This window comes from Heloderma suspectum, chromosome 11 (genome assembly GCF_057233095.1).
Source record: "Heloderma suspectum isolate Gila_16-S chromosome 11, 16-S_ref, whole genome shotgun sequence".
NCBI classification, from domain to species: domain Eukaryota; kingdom Metazoa; phylum Chordata; class Lepidosauria; order Squamata; family Helodermatidae; genus Heloderma; species Heloderma suspectum.
The window spans coordinates 17,366,356-17,385,188 of NC_139468.1; the positions used below are offsets into that span (position 1 = coordinate 17,366,356).

Sequence of the window (18,833 nt, forward strand, 5' to 3'; positions counted from 1 at the left end):
CAGCAGAATTAAGAAAGCTAAAAATTTGAGAGAGGGATGCTAGTTTTCTCTTGCGGCTGTTCTTGGTGGTGATATAATGGCCAGTAGCTTACTGTGCTCATAGAGCACATTCATAGCAGTTTCTTCCCAGGGGTCTTGGTCTGTCTGCAGCATCTTCACCCCTTTCCAGTTAAGCCACTCAGTTCTTTCGGACAAACACTAGCCCTATCCTATCAACATGGCCGTTGGAAGAGAACAGATGGAAAGCAGAATGGACCTGACTTAGCAGAAGTGACTTTGGGCCTGAAGGGAGAGTAACATTCATCCTTCAGACCTCAGCTCCACATTCAACACTTGCTTCTGCTTTTGCCAGTAGCATGGACTACCTAATTTATTATGTTCTATTTGTGAATATACCTCTGAATATACCTTACGATGCTGCACAGAAGACTAGTTAGTGAATTGCAAAACTTAATTTTTGGTACAAGCTACCTTTATCAGCCTCCCCCAACCTGGTGCCCTCCAGATGTCTGGGACTAACTCCCAGTAAATAGCCTCCACAAAGAGAACAGGGGGGGGGGGTTCTAGCTTAGCCTTCTCCTTGACATGCTAGTTTCTTTATGCAGGGGACTCTTTGAACAAGCATTTAATTGTGAGCCCCCACCTAGTCTGAAAGTGGTACAGGCCAGACACAGCGAAGTACTGCATCAGTCAGAACTAAGCCTAGGTTTAGTAGGTATCTTATTCTATTAACTTCCTACAGCAGAGGAGCGGGCACCTGGTTTCGATGAAAGCTGGGTAGTTTGGAAATCACTGAATAGACTGCGTATGGGTGTAACAAGATCTAGAGACACTCTGAATAAATGGGGTTATCCGGTGATCTCTGCCCTATGCGACTGCGGAGACTTGCAGACAACAACACATATGTATACGTGTCCTTTGTGCCCTGACCAATGTACACATGAAGACCTTATGGCAACGCGACGGAGCGCAATGAATGTTGCTAGTTTGGGGGCAAGATTTGTCTAATTTCTATATATTTTAACTTCTACATTTTATATTTTAAATGTTATGTGTTATAGTATGTTTTTTAATTGTGATGCTTCTGACACGAATAAATAAATAACTTCCTACAGTATCTGGGTAGATATTAAGGGGCATCCCTCCATAGCTGCTTCAAGTTTGCCACTTGAAATGGCAAGCTGGAGTACCAACTCAAGAGTAAACAATTACATGAACAAAACAACATACACACCACACAGGTGCTCTGGTTCATTCATAGCAACGCTTTCTCTCTCTTCTCCTTCCACTTCGCTTTCCATGTCTTCTGCTCTGTGTACTTGAGGTAGCCTCCTTCCTCTCTTGCCACGACTCATTATTTCAGGAAGCAGTCAGTTTACCACGATCTCTTCCACTTGACTCTTCCATATCCTATACCCACCAATCTTGCCCTTCCCTTGACTTCTCAATTCCTGCCCGAAAACAATACTCTATAGGAGAAACTTTTATCTTTATAAATGAACCAAAGAACAGCAACAACATAATCATCTTCTACAGTTTCAAACATTACAGTATTCTTAAGAGGTCCCCTCAATAAAAAAATGGGGGGGGGGAGGAAGAAAGGATATAATATAAAAAGGAGAGAAGAGCAAAGGGGAAAAACTGATTGCATTCTTAAGGCAAGCATTTCATACTTGGTTGAAGTTTACAGGCACCAGTTCCAAAAGCTAGCTTGAGGTTACGTTATTCTTGTGCCCAAATAACGCAGCCTAGGCATAAAAGTGGGTCTGACCTAAACAGGACCAGGCTGGAGGCAGGGAGAGGGTACCCCTGTAGTACTGTGCTGTAGCCTCAACAAGGCCAAGGTTTTCCTTGTTGTAGACTAGATTTAGTAGTACTAAACTAGTACTACTTGCTGTGAGTAACCGTTTGGAACCAGGAGCACACAGATGTCTTGTGTAAAAATAAGAATAAGCCAGGTTTAAGTTCAAGGTCCTGAATGACTAACGTCAGTTGTGCTAAGCATGTTGGGAGCAGCCTAGCAGAAGCAAAATAACAAAGCTAGCCAGAGTTGCTCTTCAGAATGCCAATTTGTCAAACTTCCTTATTAAGCTTAATCTGATGGAGATGCTTCCCAGTTGATTAAGGATAACTGGATGTGGTAGTAGGAAATGTCTCTTTAGCTGTTCTGATGGTTGTGGTTTGTTAATGGGCTGGGAAAGTGTCACTTCAGATTACTCTTACGCTGAAGTAGGGGAGTTGCCTAGGTATACTGTTTCTGTAGCAAGCTTTTTTTAGCTTTCCTTTGCAAACAAACTGCTAAATTTCTGTGTCCACAATAAGAGGCTAGATGGCACAAAATAGGGGCTGGTGATTGGATTTTTATGGCAGTTAAGAGCTGAAGAAATGTGGAACACTTATGCTAATTAGAATGCAACTTTAAGAATCCCTTTCACATCTTCTGTCACTTGGTGAGGGGCATCATAACAGTACTGCAAACTAGAGAGGATGATTAAGTCATGAACAATTCCTACTTACTGTTCCTTGCTTTTGGCTCATCATAGAATGTGTTGCTTGCATGACTCCACTGACATGCTTTACACATTCTGTAGATTCTCATGACTTCTAGCATGTGGCACAATGTATTTAAGCAGATCAGATCTGCCATTTGACTCATGGTACTTTGGTACTTTGGTACTGCTGGGTTGCAGTTAAACCTCAAAAAAACCCAAGATTATGGCAACCAGCTTGATTGATAACTGGCAAATAGAGGGAGAAAACGTGGAGGCAGTGATAGACTTTGTCTTTCTAGGCGCAAAGATTACTGCAGACACTAACTGCAGCCAGGAAATCAGAAGACGTTTACTTCTTGGGAGGAGAGCAATGACAAATCTTGATAAAATAGTGAAGAGCAGAGACATCACACTGACAACAAAGGTCCGCATAGTTAAAGCAATGGTATTCCCCGCAGTAACCTATGGCTGCGAGAGCTGGACCATAAGGAAGGCTGAGCGAAGGAAGATAGATGCTTTTGAACTGTGGTGCTGGAGGAAAATTCTGAGAGTGCCTTGGACTGCAAGAAGATCAAACCAGTTCATGCTCCAGGAAATAAAGCCAGACTGCTCACTTGAGGGAATGATATTAAAGGCAAAACTGAAGTACTTTGGCCACATCATGAGAAGACAGGATACCCTGGAGAAGATGCTGATGCTAGGGAAAGTGGAAGGCAAAAGGAAGAGGGGCCAACCAAGGGCAAGATGGATGGATGATATTCTGGAGGTGATGGACTCAACCTTGGGGGAGCTGGGGGTGGCGACGGCCGACAGGAAGCTCTGGCGTGGGCTGGTCCGTGAAGTCACGAAGAGTCGGAAGCGACTGACTGAATAAACAACAACAACACTTTGGTACAAGTAAGCACAAGAGTCAACATAAAGCCCCCCATGTATTATTATTATTATTATTACTACTACTACTACTATTAATAATAGTAATAGTAATTTCATTTCTATATTGCCCCATAGCTGAAGCTCTCTGGGCGGTTTACAACAATTCATAAAAATACAACAACAGCATTACAAAATACAACGTTATGATAAAAACAGATTAACCTTTTTAACATATAAAATTTAAAACAACTTTTAAAAGCTAAAAAAAACATTTTAAATAATAAATTTGTTCAAGACAGCAGACATAAATGTTCCATTATATGCCATTAAGTCATATGTCATTAAATGCCTGGGAGTAGAGGGCAGTCTTAAACTGGCACTGAAAAGATGACAGTGGCAGGCAGGCCTCAGTGGGGAGCTCAGAGTCGGGGGGCCACCACTGAGAAGGCCTTCTCCCTTGTTGGCACCTTCCGAGCCTCCCTTGGAGGTGGCGGTTGGAGGAAGGCCTCAGATGTTCATTGTAGAGTCTGGGTATGTTCAGGTCAGGAAAGGTGGTCTACCAAGTATTGCGGTTCAGAGCCATGTAAGGGCTTCATAGGTTAAAACCAGCACCTTGAATCGGGCTCGGAAACATACAGGCAGCCCATGCAAGTGGGCCAGAATTGGTCTTATATACTCAGACCTCCTGTTCCCAGTTATTAACCTGATGCCGCATGTATTGAGCTTTCAGATGGTATTTACTTCCAGCTGGGAAATCTAACCCAATGTACATTTGAATCCGTCTTGTAAGTAGCAATTGATCCCATTTCTGCTCTGGATGCCCTGGGATGCTTACAACAGCCTAATAAGTAGACAGTCTAGTTTTAACCTCCTAAAGACTTGAAGAATAATGGTAATTTAGAATAAATGTAAAATGCTTTATGGCACCAATGTTAAAACCTCACCCCAACCACCTTGGCCATCAAGCACCAGCCTGGATTAAATGATTGGGCTACAGTGTTAGATTGAACCTTGCAGGGGTAGGTGTGCTGTATCTCCTATACATAAAGTACTTGGGCCAGACTAGGGTGGAGGTTCTTTAAATAGAAGTTCCTCTTGAAACTCTGGAAGAACAGTCCGGGCCAAACCGTCAGCCAAAGAAGATCCATATAACTGCTCATTAATTGCTTGCTTCCTACCCATCTCAGCTAGAAAACTCCAACTGAACTGATGCTGTTACAAGGTCACTCTGATCTTGGTCATCAGCCAGTGGACTAAGGGCAGCTGGGCAGCTGTTGCACCACTTTCTTCCTGATAAGAACTCTTCTGTTGCTTCTAAGCACCAAGATAGCATTAGATCTGATCCACTCACTCTGCCACATGCTAAAAGTCAGGAAAAAAGAAAAGACCAGCCTGGACCCAACTGAATATAAATGCCTAACAACTATCCTCTGACAATGCCAGAATAACAACTGGTCTTGACTTGCTCCTTCCCTAGTCTGTCTGTCTCACTCTCTTCCCCCCCGCCCCAGTTCGCAAGCTTTAGGGCAATGTCTTCTTGTATTTTCATGTATTTTTCATGTATGTACAGTGCTTGCCAGCAGAACTGTGCATTGAATAGGAATTGCTGTGTGAGCTGTTTAGTTTTTGAGCTTTACTGTGTCAGTGTTTTCACAAACGTTTGTTGTCTGGTACAGGGTGGAATTTATCAAATTTACTGCTACAAGCTGTAGTGTTGGCCAGTGGCTTTAAATGTCTTTAAAAGGGGACTAGACACCCATGGAAGATAGACCCATTGGGAACCAATAGCAATGATAGTTAAATGGAATCTCCATGTTTAGGGGCACTAAGTAACAATATCCATATCATCATTATCATCATGACAACAATAAATGTATTACATTTCTATACTGCCCCATAGCCGAAGCTCTCTGGGCAGTTTACAAAGATTAAAAATCATTAAAATACAGTATAAGGTAAAGGTGTCACCAACCAGTAGCGTCCGACTCTAGGGTGCGGTGCTTATCCCCGTTTCTAAGCCGAAGAGCCAGCGCTGTCCGAAGACGCTTCCGTGGTCATGTGGCCGGCATGACTGAACACCGAGGTGCACTGAACGCTGTTACCTTTCCCGCCGAGGCGGTACCTATTTATCTACTTGCAATTTCTTGCTTTCGAACTGCTAGGTTGGCAGAAGCTGGGACTGAAGACGGGAGCTCACTCCGTCACGCAGCACTCGGGTCTCGAACTGCTGACCTGCCGACCTTCCAGTCTGCAGTTCAGCATCTTAACCACCAAGCCACCGCGGCCCCTAAAATACAGTATACAAAGTTTTAAAACCATTCATATATAACACACAGACAAGACACACGCAGACAACATATATCTAAAAACAACTTCAAGCAATCAGCCATAAAACAAATTGAGGACCTGCTTAAAACTCATCATGTGCTGCCAAATGCCTGAGAAAAGAGAAAGGTCTTAACCTGGTGCTGAAAAGATAACAACACAGGTGCCTGGCAGGCCTCATCAGAGAGATCATTCCGCAATTGGGGGGCCACCACCGAGTTAGACTACAATTCCCAGCCAGCACATAGACTACAGTTCCCAGCCAGCACCAGATGAGTTAGACTACAATTCCCAGTCAGCACATCGGGATGGCAGATTGAGGAAGGCTGCTATATATACTCATTCTCCTAGTGTCAATCGTTATGTGCTCAAAATTGCACTATCCACACATAAGAGAGGGAAGTATGAAGCTTGGGAGAACTCTAAGGTTTGCAGAAGTATAAAAAATATATTTTGGGGGGAACCCCCCAAAACAGCCCAGTTTGCACAGAATACTGGTTGACTGTTGCAGAGGGCTAATGGAATGGAGTATTGTGGAAGAGGGTATGGCTGGCTGGAATCCTGAACAGGTCTACTCTGCAATGCATCACTTGGTTGCATTGATTAAAACTAAAACTCATTATTTGTTGCTGTTATCATTAACTTGTTTAGCATCAACTATGTACATGACCCTTCACAAAGAACAGCTACGCAAGTTCCCTACTCTAAGGGGCTTAAAATCTGAAATAGATATAGAAACAACAGAGGAAGGAGGAAATGGAGGCATGAGTAAGCAGAGAAATAATATGCGATTACTTCAGTTACATGTACTTCGGCTTGGTTATCATGCTCTCTTTGTTGGTTTCATTCTGCCTCCAAAGATGCAATGGCAAAGGCTTTTCAGTAAAACCTTCGCTGAGAAAGCTGTAAGCAGTATGACAGTCCCTGGGATGCAAAGAAATGGCACATTCTGAAGGTATAAGGCAGTAACACTGGAGGACTTTGCAAAGTGATCTGTCCAAGTGATTATGATATTTACCATAAATATTTTGGATATAGCCTACCTGCCATATCAGCCAGCACAGCAGAGTGGTGCCAGTGAATTGGTCTCTGGAGGTTCTTGGTGCTGTCAAGTGGCTCCTGCCATTTCATTTGCTCCCCAGTGTTGAGAGGATGTCCAAAGCCATGGACGAGGCTGCCAAATTCTTAACCCTGGAGTATGTGGGCTGATTCAGATCGCAGTCAGCTGGAAAGAAATCTCAGCTCCAAAGTCTTGGGCTGCTCTTGCACCCTTTCTTTCTCACTGCATTGAGAATTCTGATCCAGGCTGAAGAGTGTTAGCTTGAAAGGCACGTCTCTCTGACCTGCCACCTTAGTCTTTCTCTAGAAAGAATGGAGGATTTGGGTCTCACTGTTGGGGAAATGTATTCAAATATAATACAGCTTGGCTTGGACACTCCTCTCTCCCTCCAGAGAGCTTGGGTGCCATGGGAAGAGAGCATGCCTGCCTGACACCTTGGCACGGGTGGAGGAGGATCTTAATCTGGTATAGGGTGGCCACTTATTCATTGCCAAAAAAGACAAAATGCATCACTAAAAAAAGGACAAAAGAGGATGCCAATCTGCATAAGATTTGATTTTGCAAATTGATATGTATAGGTGCAAATTTGGAAATAAGAATTATAATTTAAGTAAAAATACAATATATCTTACTATTGTGGAGAAAACTGAGAGCAGCTTGGGAAGGGTTCCCCACCCCCACCTCTGGCATTGAGATAAAGTTATGGGGAAAGTTTTACCTGCTAAATTTCTGCATTTGTTGTTGTTCAGTCGTTCAGTCGTGTCCGACTCTTCGTGACCCCATGGACCATAGCACGCCAGGCCTTCCTGTCCTGCGCTCTCTCCCGGAGCGTGCTCAAGTTCATATTCATTGCATCCGTGATGCTATCTAGCCATCTCATCCTCTGCCGTCCCCTTCTCCTTTTGCCTTCAGTCTTTCCCAGCATCAGGGTCTTTTCCAGGGAGTTTTCTCTTCGCATTAGGTGGCCAAAATATTGGAGCTTCAGCTCCAGGATCTGTCCTTCCAATGAGCACTCAGGGTTGATTTCCTTTAGGATGGACTGATTTGACCTCCTTGCAGTCCAGGGGACTCGTCAGAGTCTTCTCCAGCACCACAGTTCGAAAGCATCAATTCTTCGGCGCTCAGCCTTCCTTATAGTCCAGCTCTCACAGCCATACATTACTACTGGGAAAACCATAGCTTTGATTAGACGGACCTTTGTCGGCAAGGTGATGTCTCTGCTTCTTACTATGCTGTCTAGGTTGGCCATAGCTTTCCTCCCAAGGAGCAAGCGTCTTTTAATTTCATGGCTACAGTCACCGTCTGCGGTGATCTTGGAGCCCAAGAAAGTAAAATCTGTCACTGCTTCCATTTCTTCCCCTTCTATATGCCAGGAAGTGATGGGGCCAGATGCCATGATCTTCGTTTTTTTAATGTTGAGTTTCAAACCAGCTTTTGCACTCTCCTCTTTCACCCTCAACAAGAGGCTCTTGAGATCCTCTTTGCTTTCAGCCATTAGGGTGGTATCGTCTGCATATCGGAGGTTGTTGATAATTCTCCCAGCAATCTTAATTCCGACCTCTGATTCATCCAACCCGGCATTTCTCATGATGTACTCTGCATATAAGTTAAATAAGCACGGTGACAATATGCAGCCTTGTCGTACTCCTTTCCCAATTTTGAACCAATCGGTTGTTCCATGTCTGGTTCTTACTGTTGCTTCTTGACCCTCGTACAGGTTTCTCAGGAGACAGGTAAGGTGGTCTGGTACTCCCATCACTTTAAGAATTTGCCACAGTTTGTTGTGATCCACACAATCAAAGGCTTTAGCGTAGTCAATGAAGCAGAAATAGACGTTTTTCTGGAATTCTCTTGCTTTCTCCATGATGCAGCGAATGTTGGCGATTTGATCTCTAGTTCCTCTGCCTCTTCTAAACCCAGCTTATACTTCCGGTAGTTCTCGGTTCGCATACTGCTGAAGCCTAGCTTGTAGGATTTTGAGCATCACCTTGCTGGCATGTGAAATGAGCGCAATTGTGCGGTAGTTTGAACACTCTTTGGCATTGCCCTTCTTTGGAATTGGAATGTAAACTGACCTTTTCCAGTCTTGTGGCCACTGTTGAGTGTTCCAGATTTGTTGGCATATTGAATGCAGCACTTTAACAGCATCATCTTTTAGGATTTTAAATAGCTCGGCTGGAATACTGTCATCTCCGCTAGCTTTGTTGTTAGTAATGCTTCCTAAGGCCCACTTGACTTCACTCTCGAGGATGTCCGGCTCAAGTTCAGTGACCACACTATCATGGCTATCAGGGACATTCAGATCTTTCCTGTATAGTTCTTCTGTGTATTCTTGCCACCTCTTCTTAATCTCATCTGCTTCTGTTAGGTCCCTGCCTTCTTTGTCCTTTATCATGCCCGTCTTTGCACAAAACGTTCCCTTGAGATCTCCAATTTTCTTGAAGAGATCTCTAGTCTTTCCCATTCTGTTGTTTTCCTCGATTTCTTTGCATTGTTCATTTAAGAAGGCCTTCTTGTGTCTCCTTGCTATTCTCTGGAACTCTGCATTCAGTTGGGTATATCTTCCCCTTTCTCCCTTGCTTTTCGCTTCCCTTCTTTCCTCAGCTACTTGTAAAGCCTCATCAGACAGCCACTTTGCTTTCTTGCATTTCTTTTTCTTTGGGATGGATTTCGTTGCTGCCTCCTGAACAATGTTACGGACCTCCGTCCATAGTTCCTCAGGCACTCTGTCTATCAGGTCTAATCCCTGAAATCTATTCCTCACCTCCACTGTATATTCATCAGGGATATGATTTAGGTCATACCTGAACGGTTTAGTGGTTTTCCCGACGTTCTTCAATTTAAGCCGAAATTTTGCAAGAAGCAGCTCATGATTTGAGCCACAGTCAGCTCCAGGTCTTGTTTTTACTGACTGTATGGAGCTTCTCCATCTTTGGCTGCAAAGGACATAATCAATCTGATTTCGATATTGACCATCTGGTGACGTCCATGTGTAGAGTCGCCCCTTGTGCTGTTGGAAAAGAGTGTTTGCTATGATCAGCATGTTCTCTTGGCAAAACTCTATTAGCTTTTGTCCTGCTTCATTTTGTACACCAAGGCCATGCCTGCCTGTTATCCTGGTGATTTCTTGACTTCCTACTTTAGCATTCCAATCCCCTATGATGAAGAGGACATCTTTTTTTTGTGTTAGTTCTAGAAGGTGTTGTAGGTCTTCATAGAACCGATCAACCTCAGCTTCTTCGGCCTCAGTGGTTGGGGCATAGACTTGAATTACTGTGATGTTGAATGGTTTGCCTTGGATTCGTACTGAGATCATTCTATCATTTTTAAGATTGTACCCCACTACTGCTTTTCCCACCCTTTTGTTGACTATGAGTGCTACTCCATTTCTTCTAAGGGATTCTTGCCCACAATAGTAGATATGATGGTCACCTGAATTAAATTCGCCCATGCCTGTCCATTTTAGTTCGCTGATTCCCAAGATGTCGATGTTCAATCTTGCCATCTCCTGTTTGACCACCTCCAGCTTACCTTGATTCATTGATCTGACATTCCAGGTTCCTAAACAATATTGTTCTTTACAGCATCGGATTTTCTTTTCACCACCAGACACATCCACAGCTGAGTGTCCTTTCGGCTTTGGCCCAGCCGCTTCACTCTTTCTGGCGCTACTTGGAAATACCCTCTGCTCTTCCCCAGTAGCATATTGGACACCTTCCGACCTGAGGGGCTCATCTTCCGGCGTCATATCTTTTAGCCTTGTGATACGTTCCATGGGGTTTTGTTGGCAAGAATACTGGAGTGGGTTGCCATTTCCTTCTCCAGTGGACCACATTTTGTCAGAACTCTCTGCCATGACCTGTCCGTCTTGGGTGGCCCTGCACGGCATAGCTTATGGCTTCACTGAGTTACGCAAGCCCCTTCGCCACAACAAAGCAGTGCATGTCAGGCTGTTAAAGACGCAGGAACAGAAGAAGTGACCAAAGTTGGTAAGCCTCATTCTGATGTGTGAAGATTACTCTGTAATATGAGTTTTAAGAGTGACCAATCACGAGTGTGCAATAAAAGCCTCATGAAGAAATGTCCTAAGTGACCTGTGTGCCTGCTCTGTCTGCTGACCAGGTGTTAAGTGTTGATGGGCAACTTCAAGGGTCCTGCTCTCTTCTTCCTTAGGTTTCTTTGACTTTAAACCAGACCTGGACTGGACACCTCTTCAAATAGAGGACTGTCCTCTGCCAGCTCTCCAAAATGGAGGCCTGTCCTCTGTAAATTAGGATACCTGGCCACCATAATCTGGTAACATCTGGACAGGCCTTGTGCAACTGTTCCAGACAAGCTATATTCCCTTCCAGCATTTCCCTGCTTTGTAGGAATCAAGCCTCTTGAAACTGGGAGGCTGCCATTTCCAGAGAGCAGAGCAAGGCTGACTTGTCGAAGCTGAACCTGTATTTTGCCTCTTTTAAAAGAGGCCTGGTGCTTTTCTTCCAGTGTGGTCCTTCTGAGCATTCATGGGTCAAAGCAACATGAACCTTTCTGTGTGGCTGGTTTAGGATGCTTACGTTGTTACTAAGATGCAAATTGCTCGGTCATCTAAGGCCAGTTTGGTTCCGAGATCTGGGAATATTGATGTAATAGGAACAGGGGTGTGCTGGAGAAGGAACAAAGCTGTTTGTTTGAAAGGATAATGGATGGTGACATTTGCTTCAACAACTAAAATATTAGGGCAGATATTAAAATACTTGGCTTAAAACCCAGCTGTACTTTTGTGTGATGTGAGTTTCTTGGGTGTGTTATATAGTTAGGTACTTTCTATTTCTTTAAAATATAGAATGGTTTAAGGACCAAATATCATAATGGATTTTAACTTGAGAAATGGAAACGTGACCAAGGAAGGTAAATAGGCCATTAAAGCTTAAAGCAGTGTTGATCCAACTTCTGCTACACATACTGGTATCAAGATTCTTGCTGGGTGTGTGGCTGGGGAAGGATGGGTTAAACTTCTTTCTATGCATTATGATACCAATGAACATTGTGTGTGGGGCGGGTGTGTGTGCGTGTATGTGCTTGCTATTCAAACCAACATCCTTAGTTGCATGCTACGTACTTAATGTAGCAAGCACACTTTTTTCATCCTGATATTTGCAGTGGAAAGCTCTGTTGCTGTCAGCTCCCTCCCTCAATTATTTCCCTTAATTCAGGGATGAGGAGCCTCCCGTCTGTGGGCCTAATTGGGCCCACAGAGGTTCCGCATCTGACCCCTGGAACCTCCTTGAGTTCATACAGCATGGGAGTCATATGCTATTAGGTGCCAGAACTGGTTAATTGGACCACCTCCCTGGCAACGATGGCTTCCTTGAATGACTTGGTGCTTCCTCCTTAAAGGTGACCAAGCACCAAGGTGTTCAGACCATAAACAATCATCTAGTATAGTGATTTCTAAACCTGCTTGGTATTGTTCCATCTTTCCTAGGTACGGACACTTTTTGTCAGTGGCCTTCCTGTGGACATCAAGCCCAGAGAGCTTTACCTGCTTTTCCGGCCATTCAAGGTGAGTGGGTGCAAAAGAGACACCATGCCTTTGCTTGTTGGGTTCTAAGAGGGAAAGGGCTGTAGCTCAGTGTCAGAGCACATGCTTTGCATGCAGAAGGTCTCGGGTCCAATCCCTGGTATCTCCAGGAAGGGCTGGGAAGGAAACCCTGACTGAAAGCCTGGAGAGCCATTGCCAGGTCACTGTAGACAATATTGAGCTAGTTGGACCAGCAGTCCGCGTTGGTATAAGGCAGCTTTCTTAGCCCATTGATTAGGCAACTGTGTACCTTGTTCAGTCATTTTTACTTCCAGGTGGGGGGGGGACAAGACCTCTGTCTGAAAAACAGGCTTTATTTATATTTGATTTGATTTGATCCTCCAAGGGATTTGGGGTGGCATGCATGTTACCTTTCTCTCTTTCCCCTCCCCTCAAATCCACAGTCCTGCAATATATGTTAGTCACAGTAAGTGCCACAAGATCTTCCTGCGAGTCATGGCTGAGCAGTGGTTTAACCCTGGCTTGCCCTGGTCCAAGTACCAATCCAAGTCTCAATACTCCATCTACTATGCTGCACTGGCTATGCCAGATCTGAAGGGCAGGAGCACTTGGGTGCCACATTTCCACCAGGGAAGGGGCAATAGCTAGGGATGTTGGCGAAATCTGCAACAGAGTTAAACGAGTTCGGATTTCTATGAATCCAACCCACAGATTCTGCAGTGGACCAGCTTTTCCCAAGTCACACAGATTCGGTGGACTTGTGGACCAATTTTTTTTTTACTGACCGGAATTTTATGCAAACTTAGTAGTAGAAAAATACGTAAAAAAAAAAAAAAAAAAAACCCCAGCTGAAAATGATCATATTCCCCCATAGGCAAAAGCATGAAAATGCACACGGGGAGGGGGTTTTGTACATTTTTGCAAGTGCAAATTTGGGAAATTGGAAAAAATCTGTCAAGGAGTGGACAGACAACGGAACAAAAGGCGCCTGGCAATCTGTGAAACACAGACGGAATGGATTTTACAAAATCCGTACATCCCTAGCAACAGCTCAGTGAAAGCGCACGTTCTCCTGAGATTCAGTCCTTGGCATTTCCAGTTAATTAGCCGTCTTCTGTAGGGTTGGGGAAGACTCTAATGGAGACACTGGAGACCATGTTGCCGGTCACAGTGCTGGGCTAGATGGACCATTGGCCTGACTCTGCGTAAAGCAGATTCATATGGTGGTTTAGCGCGCCCCTTCTGTGGTGTGGGTGGTGGTGATGGGCGGGCAGGGGGGAGTGTCGCCAATATAGTAACTGTATCGTAGTCTAACTTGCTCCAGAGGGTTGCAAAAGTATTTCTGGCGCTTGGATGTGCGGTTTCAGGGCACTGAGCTGGACATGCAGCCTTTTTTCCTTTTAAGGAGCCCAATAGCTAACTTGCTGGATTCTCTCTCTCCAGGGTTATGAAGGATCGCTGATCAAACTAACATCAAAACAGGTAATGCCTCCCTCCGTCCTCATCCTGGCACCTGCCCAACTCTGCTCTTAACTACTTCAGCCGAAGATCAGATGTCCTAATTAGGAGGGGGGGGGCATGCTGTTCCTAGCCCTGAGACTCCAGTTAAGGAATGGGCAATGGCATATGCTCAATTCTAGCTGATGCTTCTGTTAACCCATCCAGAGCCCCTGTCTGAAGAACGTTCAACCAGTTCATCCATCTATGATGCAGGCACCGGCTGGTGCTCTCTAACCTTCTGCATAGCATAATAGCAAGCCGTTCGAGCAATGCCAGCTTCAGGTTTTTGAGGGCCCTTGGGCCAGGCACCCTCAGGGGTCCCAATTCGTCTATGAGTCTGCCTTCTCACCACCATTGTCAGCACCTGCTATTACTCCTCCTCTTCTTTCTCATCATTGCTGCCACTTGCTTGCTGGATAGGCAGAGAGGTAGTGAGCAAGTAGGCAGTGGCATCTGCTGCTCCTCCTTCTCACCGCCACCGTTGTCTGGCCCAGAGTGAGAGGCAGGTAAACAAGCAGGTTGCAGTGGTGAAGAGGAGGAGTAACTCCAGGGGGCTCTTGCCAGTGGGCGCATGCTGGGGTGTGGGTCCTCACCAGATGCCCAACCCTGCCTACCTCTGATGCTGGCCTTGCCTTTGAGAGACTTTGGGGGCCCTAGGAAAGACATTGCTAGCTAACAAAATGCCCCCATCTACCAAGGGGCAGGGCACAAGAACCTATTTTAGGAGTCTGTTGTGATAGGCAAAACTGCTAAATACCTTGCCAGCTGTCTGCCTTTACTGCGTGGGGAAGAAGGAAAGGTAGCAACGAATGGGTTGGGCTGGCCAAAGCAACAGAAAGTTCTTCACCTTTCCCATCCCCTGAAATGGGCGCGTGGTGGACTTGAAGGGAAAGAGGGAACTACTGGGGCACCAGGCCTTGCTTGGATGCCTGTGTGAAGGCGCCAGCATAGGGTCATGCCAAGGAGGCCTGGAAAGGGAGTCTTAGGGGTGAGTCTTTCTCCACCACCACCGAAGATCTGTTTAGTAGTGTGGCCAGAGCATACAGCCTGTGCAGCTCAAACCATGTGTTTTTCTCCCTAGCCGGTAGGCTTTGTTACCTTCGACAGCCGGTCTGGTGCGGAAGCTGCAAAGAATGCTTTGAATGTGAGTATTGAGGATGCTGCAGCAGATGTGCTTGCAGAGCCAAAGAGCTGGGCTGACTTGGGCCCAGCATGCTGTTCCATCCCATCCCACACGTAGTTAGTTGAATGGAAGCACTGCAATTCTCCATTCCACTCTGAGCTCATACAGATGGCCACTGTATCACATACTTGCATTTGCGTGCTACAGTTTTCCTTACCACTTGGCAGAATGATGCTCAAGCAAGCCTGATCTCTGAGTCTGGGAGAGAGGCTCATTGCCTGTTCTGGATGGAGTTGCACTCCCTCTGAAAGATCAGGTTTGTGGTCTGGGGGTACTCCTAGATCCATCAGTGTCGCTGGAGGGCCAAGTGGCTGCTGCTGCTCAGGGTGCCTTTTACCAGCTTCAGCCAATCCTGGACAGGGATAGCTTGGCCACTGTGGTACAAGCACTAATAACCTCAAGACTGGATTATTGCAACGCGCTGTATGTGAGGCTGCTCTTAAGGCTGCTCCGGAAGCTGGAACTAGTGCAAAACACAGCAGCTCAGCTGTTTTTTTATTATTATTATTATTATTATTATTATTATTATTATTATTATTAACATTTATATCCCACCTTTCTTCCATCATGGAACTCAAGGTGGCTACCTCGGGTTCCCAGGTGGTCTCCCCTGCAAGCACTGACCAGACCTAAACCTGCTTAGCTTCAGCAAGGTGGCTGTCTCATGTGCCCTCAGACTATGCCCTGTTGTCAGGAGCTGCCCTTTTCAGCATGCAACTTCTTTGCTGAGGGAACTGCACTGGCTGCCTATTCACTACTGGGCCAGGTTTAAGGTTCGGGTAGTAGTGTACAAAGCCCTAAACAACTTGGGACCAGGATACCTGAGAAAGCGCCTTCTCCCTTACCAACCTGCCCAGTCGCCGAGGTCATCAGAGGGCATGTTCGTGGTAGTTCCACATGAACCTATGTCCCAACTGGAGTCCACCTGGAGAAGAGCCTTCAGTGTGGTGGCCCCCTTTCTTTGGAACTCCCTGCTCCTGGAGATCAGGCAGGTGCCACAACTGTATTGCTTCTGGCGCCTCTTGACAACAGCTCTATTCCAGGAAGCATTCCTTAATTAACCAGCCACGGTTTTTACTGGCATTGTGTTTTTAAAAGAACAATTTGAATATTCACCTCTCCAGAATCTGTTTTAGATGTGGAGTGGTATACAAAAGCTGTAAATAAAAAAATAAAAAAATAATCATCTGGGAAGTAAGAGCTCAGTCCAGTGCATTGATCATCTATATTGGTGCTCTGGTGCTGTATCAATTAAGTCCAGATGATGTACCTATTATGTGCTCTGTGTCCTTCAAAGGAAAACGAGCAATCTCTCTCTGGCACACTGACATGCAGGGGGGAGGTCTTTCTTTCCTGGCTCTCATTTGGCAATTATGTCATGAGCTCTGAGTAGTAGGGCTGAAAAGGACCAACCATGTGCGACTGCCCACATGAACCACAAATGCCAAGCAGAAGTAAACAAGCCACTGTGTGCCAAGACACCTGCAAAAGAGATGGCTCCAGATGATTTGTGCAAGTGAACCCATTTGCATGCTGCAGGCACAGGGGAAAACTGGCATATGGCTCTGGGCATTTGCACATGTGGTGATAGGAAGTGACATCTAAGGCCATACATTGAATCTACAAATGGTACACTCCTGCTTTTGTATTTGCCATTAATGTTCAGAAGTGAAGCTGAAAAGTCTTTGTGGGGTAACGACGGACATAAACTAAAAGTCTATGGGCTGAAAACAGATGTAATCTAAAAAGAGCATACAGCACGTCCCTTGGCAAAGCAGTCTTCATGGGCTGAAGACAGATGTAATCTAAAAAGAACTCGCAGGGTGTCCCTCAGTTGTATGGCAAGGCTGGCTTCACAACTTAAATGGGCATACCAAAGAGAACACTGGCTCAGAAATCACCTTTGTTTCCCCCCTCCCCATGTTTCAGGTAACAAGAATGATTTCAGCCTTTTAAGAACTGTAGCATGAACAGTCGTGCATTTAACCATGCATCTATCCCTTTAACCTTAAAAAAGGGAACATTAGGTGGAGATTGTTCCAGGGATTGGGGAGGACGGAGTTCTTTGATATAATGTGGGATCTGCCAATTGGAAGCACAGCCAGCTTCTACTTCAAACTTGCAGAACCAGTACATTTGGACTGAATGCAGTGATGGTGCTTTCTGAGGTTCCACTGCTACAACAATTTTATTTTTGTTTTCACCATGTGTGAAATTGTCCTCTGTGTGTCACATGTTCTCTCCTCGTTGGTGGCTGAATTGAAGCAAGCGATGGAATGAGGTGGTTGAATGAGTTGGATCACTTCAGACGGCAGGCAGATCACATTTTTGAATGTACAAGGGGGAAAACCCCCAAAATGCTGCAAGCAGAAAACCAGCATAACATGGGGAAGACTGAGACATTCTGTCGCCCAATTTTACAGCATTTTTCAGTCCAACCTGATCCCTAAGGATGCGGGAAAGTGACTTATCTCCTTAAGTTTTTGCCTGGAGAAGATGGGACAACTGGTTTGCTTTGCATGTTTTTATATACCGCTCTTCAGTCAGTCCAACCTTTTCCTGAGACAGTTTGTGTGATTTTCATGCTGTTCTTGTAATCAGTTGTCCTCTTCTGTTCCTCTGCTGCAGGGTATCCGCTTTGACCCAGAGAATCCCCAGACGTTGCGGTTAGAGTTTGCTAAAGCCAACACCAAGATGGCAAAAAGCAAGCTGATGGCCACACCGAATCCCACCAACCTCCACCCTGCTCTAGGAGCACACTTCATCGCACGAGACCCTTGTGAGAAATCTTGAGGGGCAGGGGGAAATAAGGAAGAGTTCTTGTTGAGTTTGGGTGGTTCTGTATGATGGGTGGAACTGACACTTCCTGCTTCACTTAGGGCTGTTTCACACATGGCAGCAAATGTCCTTCCAGTGAACAGTTGTGGATTGCACCTTGGAGGGCTCCTTTAGAGTTCTGACTGAAACCCCAAGAGGATCCACTGCCCCATTGGCATCGGAGCCACCAGCCTCCACTGAGTGTGAAGCAGCCTCGCTGGGTGCCTGTTTTTGGTGCAAGTGGAGCAGAGGATCTATGAGAACTGGACCCTCTAGATTCTTCTCTCTTTCGTGCGGGGTAGGAGATGGCGTATGCAGAATATGTGGGCTGAATCATAGAATAGTAGGGTTGGAAGGGGCCTACAAGGCCAACGAGTCCAACCCCCTGCTCAATGCAGGAATCCAGGTCAGAGCATCCCTGACAGATGGCTGTCCAGCCTCATCTTGAATGCCTCCAGTGTGGGAGAGCCCACCACCTCCCTAGGTCATTGGTTCCATTGTCGTATTGCTCTAACAGTCAGGAAGTTTTTCCTGATGTTCAGCCGGAATCTGGCTTCCTGTCACTTGAGCCCATTATTCCGTGTCCTGCACTCAGGGATGATCGAGATGAGATCCAGGCCTTCCTCTCTGTGACAACCTTTCAAGTACTTGAGGAGCACTATCCTATCTCCCCTCAGTCTTCTCAAGGCTAAACATGCCCAGTTCTTTCAGTCTCTCTTCATAGGACTTTGTTTCCAGTCCTCTGATCATCTTTGTTGCCCTCCTCTGAACCCTCTCCACTTTGTCTGCATCCTTCTTAAAGTGTGGTGCCCAGAACTGGTCACAGTACTCCAGATGAAGCCTAACCAGTGCAGAGTAGAGGGGAACTAGTACTTCCCGGGATTTGGAAGCTATGCTTCTATTAATGCAGCCCAAAATAGCATTTGCCTTTTTTGCAGCCACATCAAATTGTTGGCTCATATTCAGCTTGTGATCGACAACAATTCCAAGATCTTTCTCGCTTGTAGTGTGGTTGAGCCACGTATCCCCCATCTTGTAACTGTGCATTTGGTTTCT

General features: G+C 45.5%; 1 protein-coding gene across 1 annotated transcript in view; it reads left to right on the top strand.

Annotated features, from left to right (window-relative positions):
• Positions 1-18,833, top strand: part of RBPMS2 (RNA binding protein, mRNA processing factor 2) — a 72,589-nt gene that overhangs the window by 40,978 nt on the left and 12,778 nt on the right. Inside the window, exons 2-5 of the mRNA XM_084817022.1 lie at positions 12,221-12,298; positions 13,721-13,759; positions 14,859-14,921; positions 17,589-17,739. Of these exons, the coding sequence (XP_084673148.1) occupies positions 12,221-12,298; positions 13,721-13,759; positions 14,859-14,921; positions 17,589-17,739 (331 nt within the window). The remainder of the gene's footprint in view (positions 1-12,220; positions 12,299-13,720; positions 13,760-14,858; positions 14,922-17,588; positions 17,740-18,833) is intronic.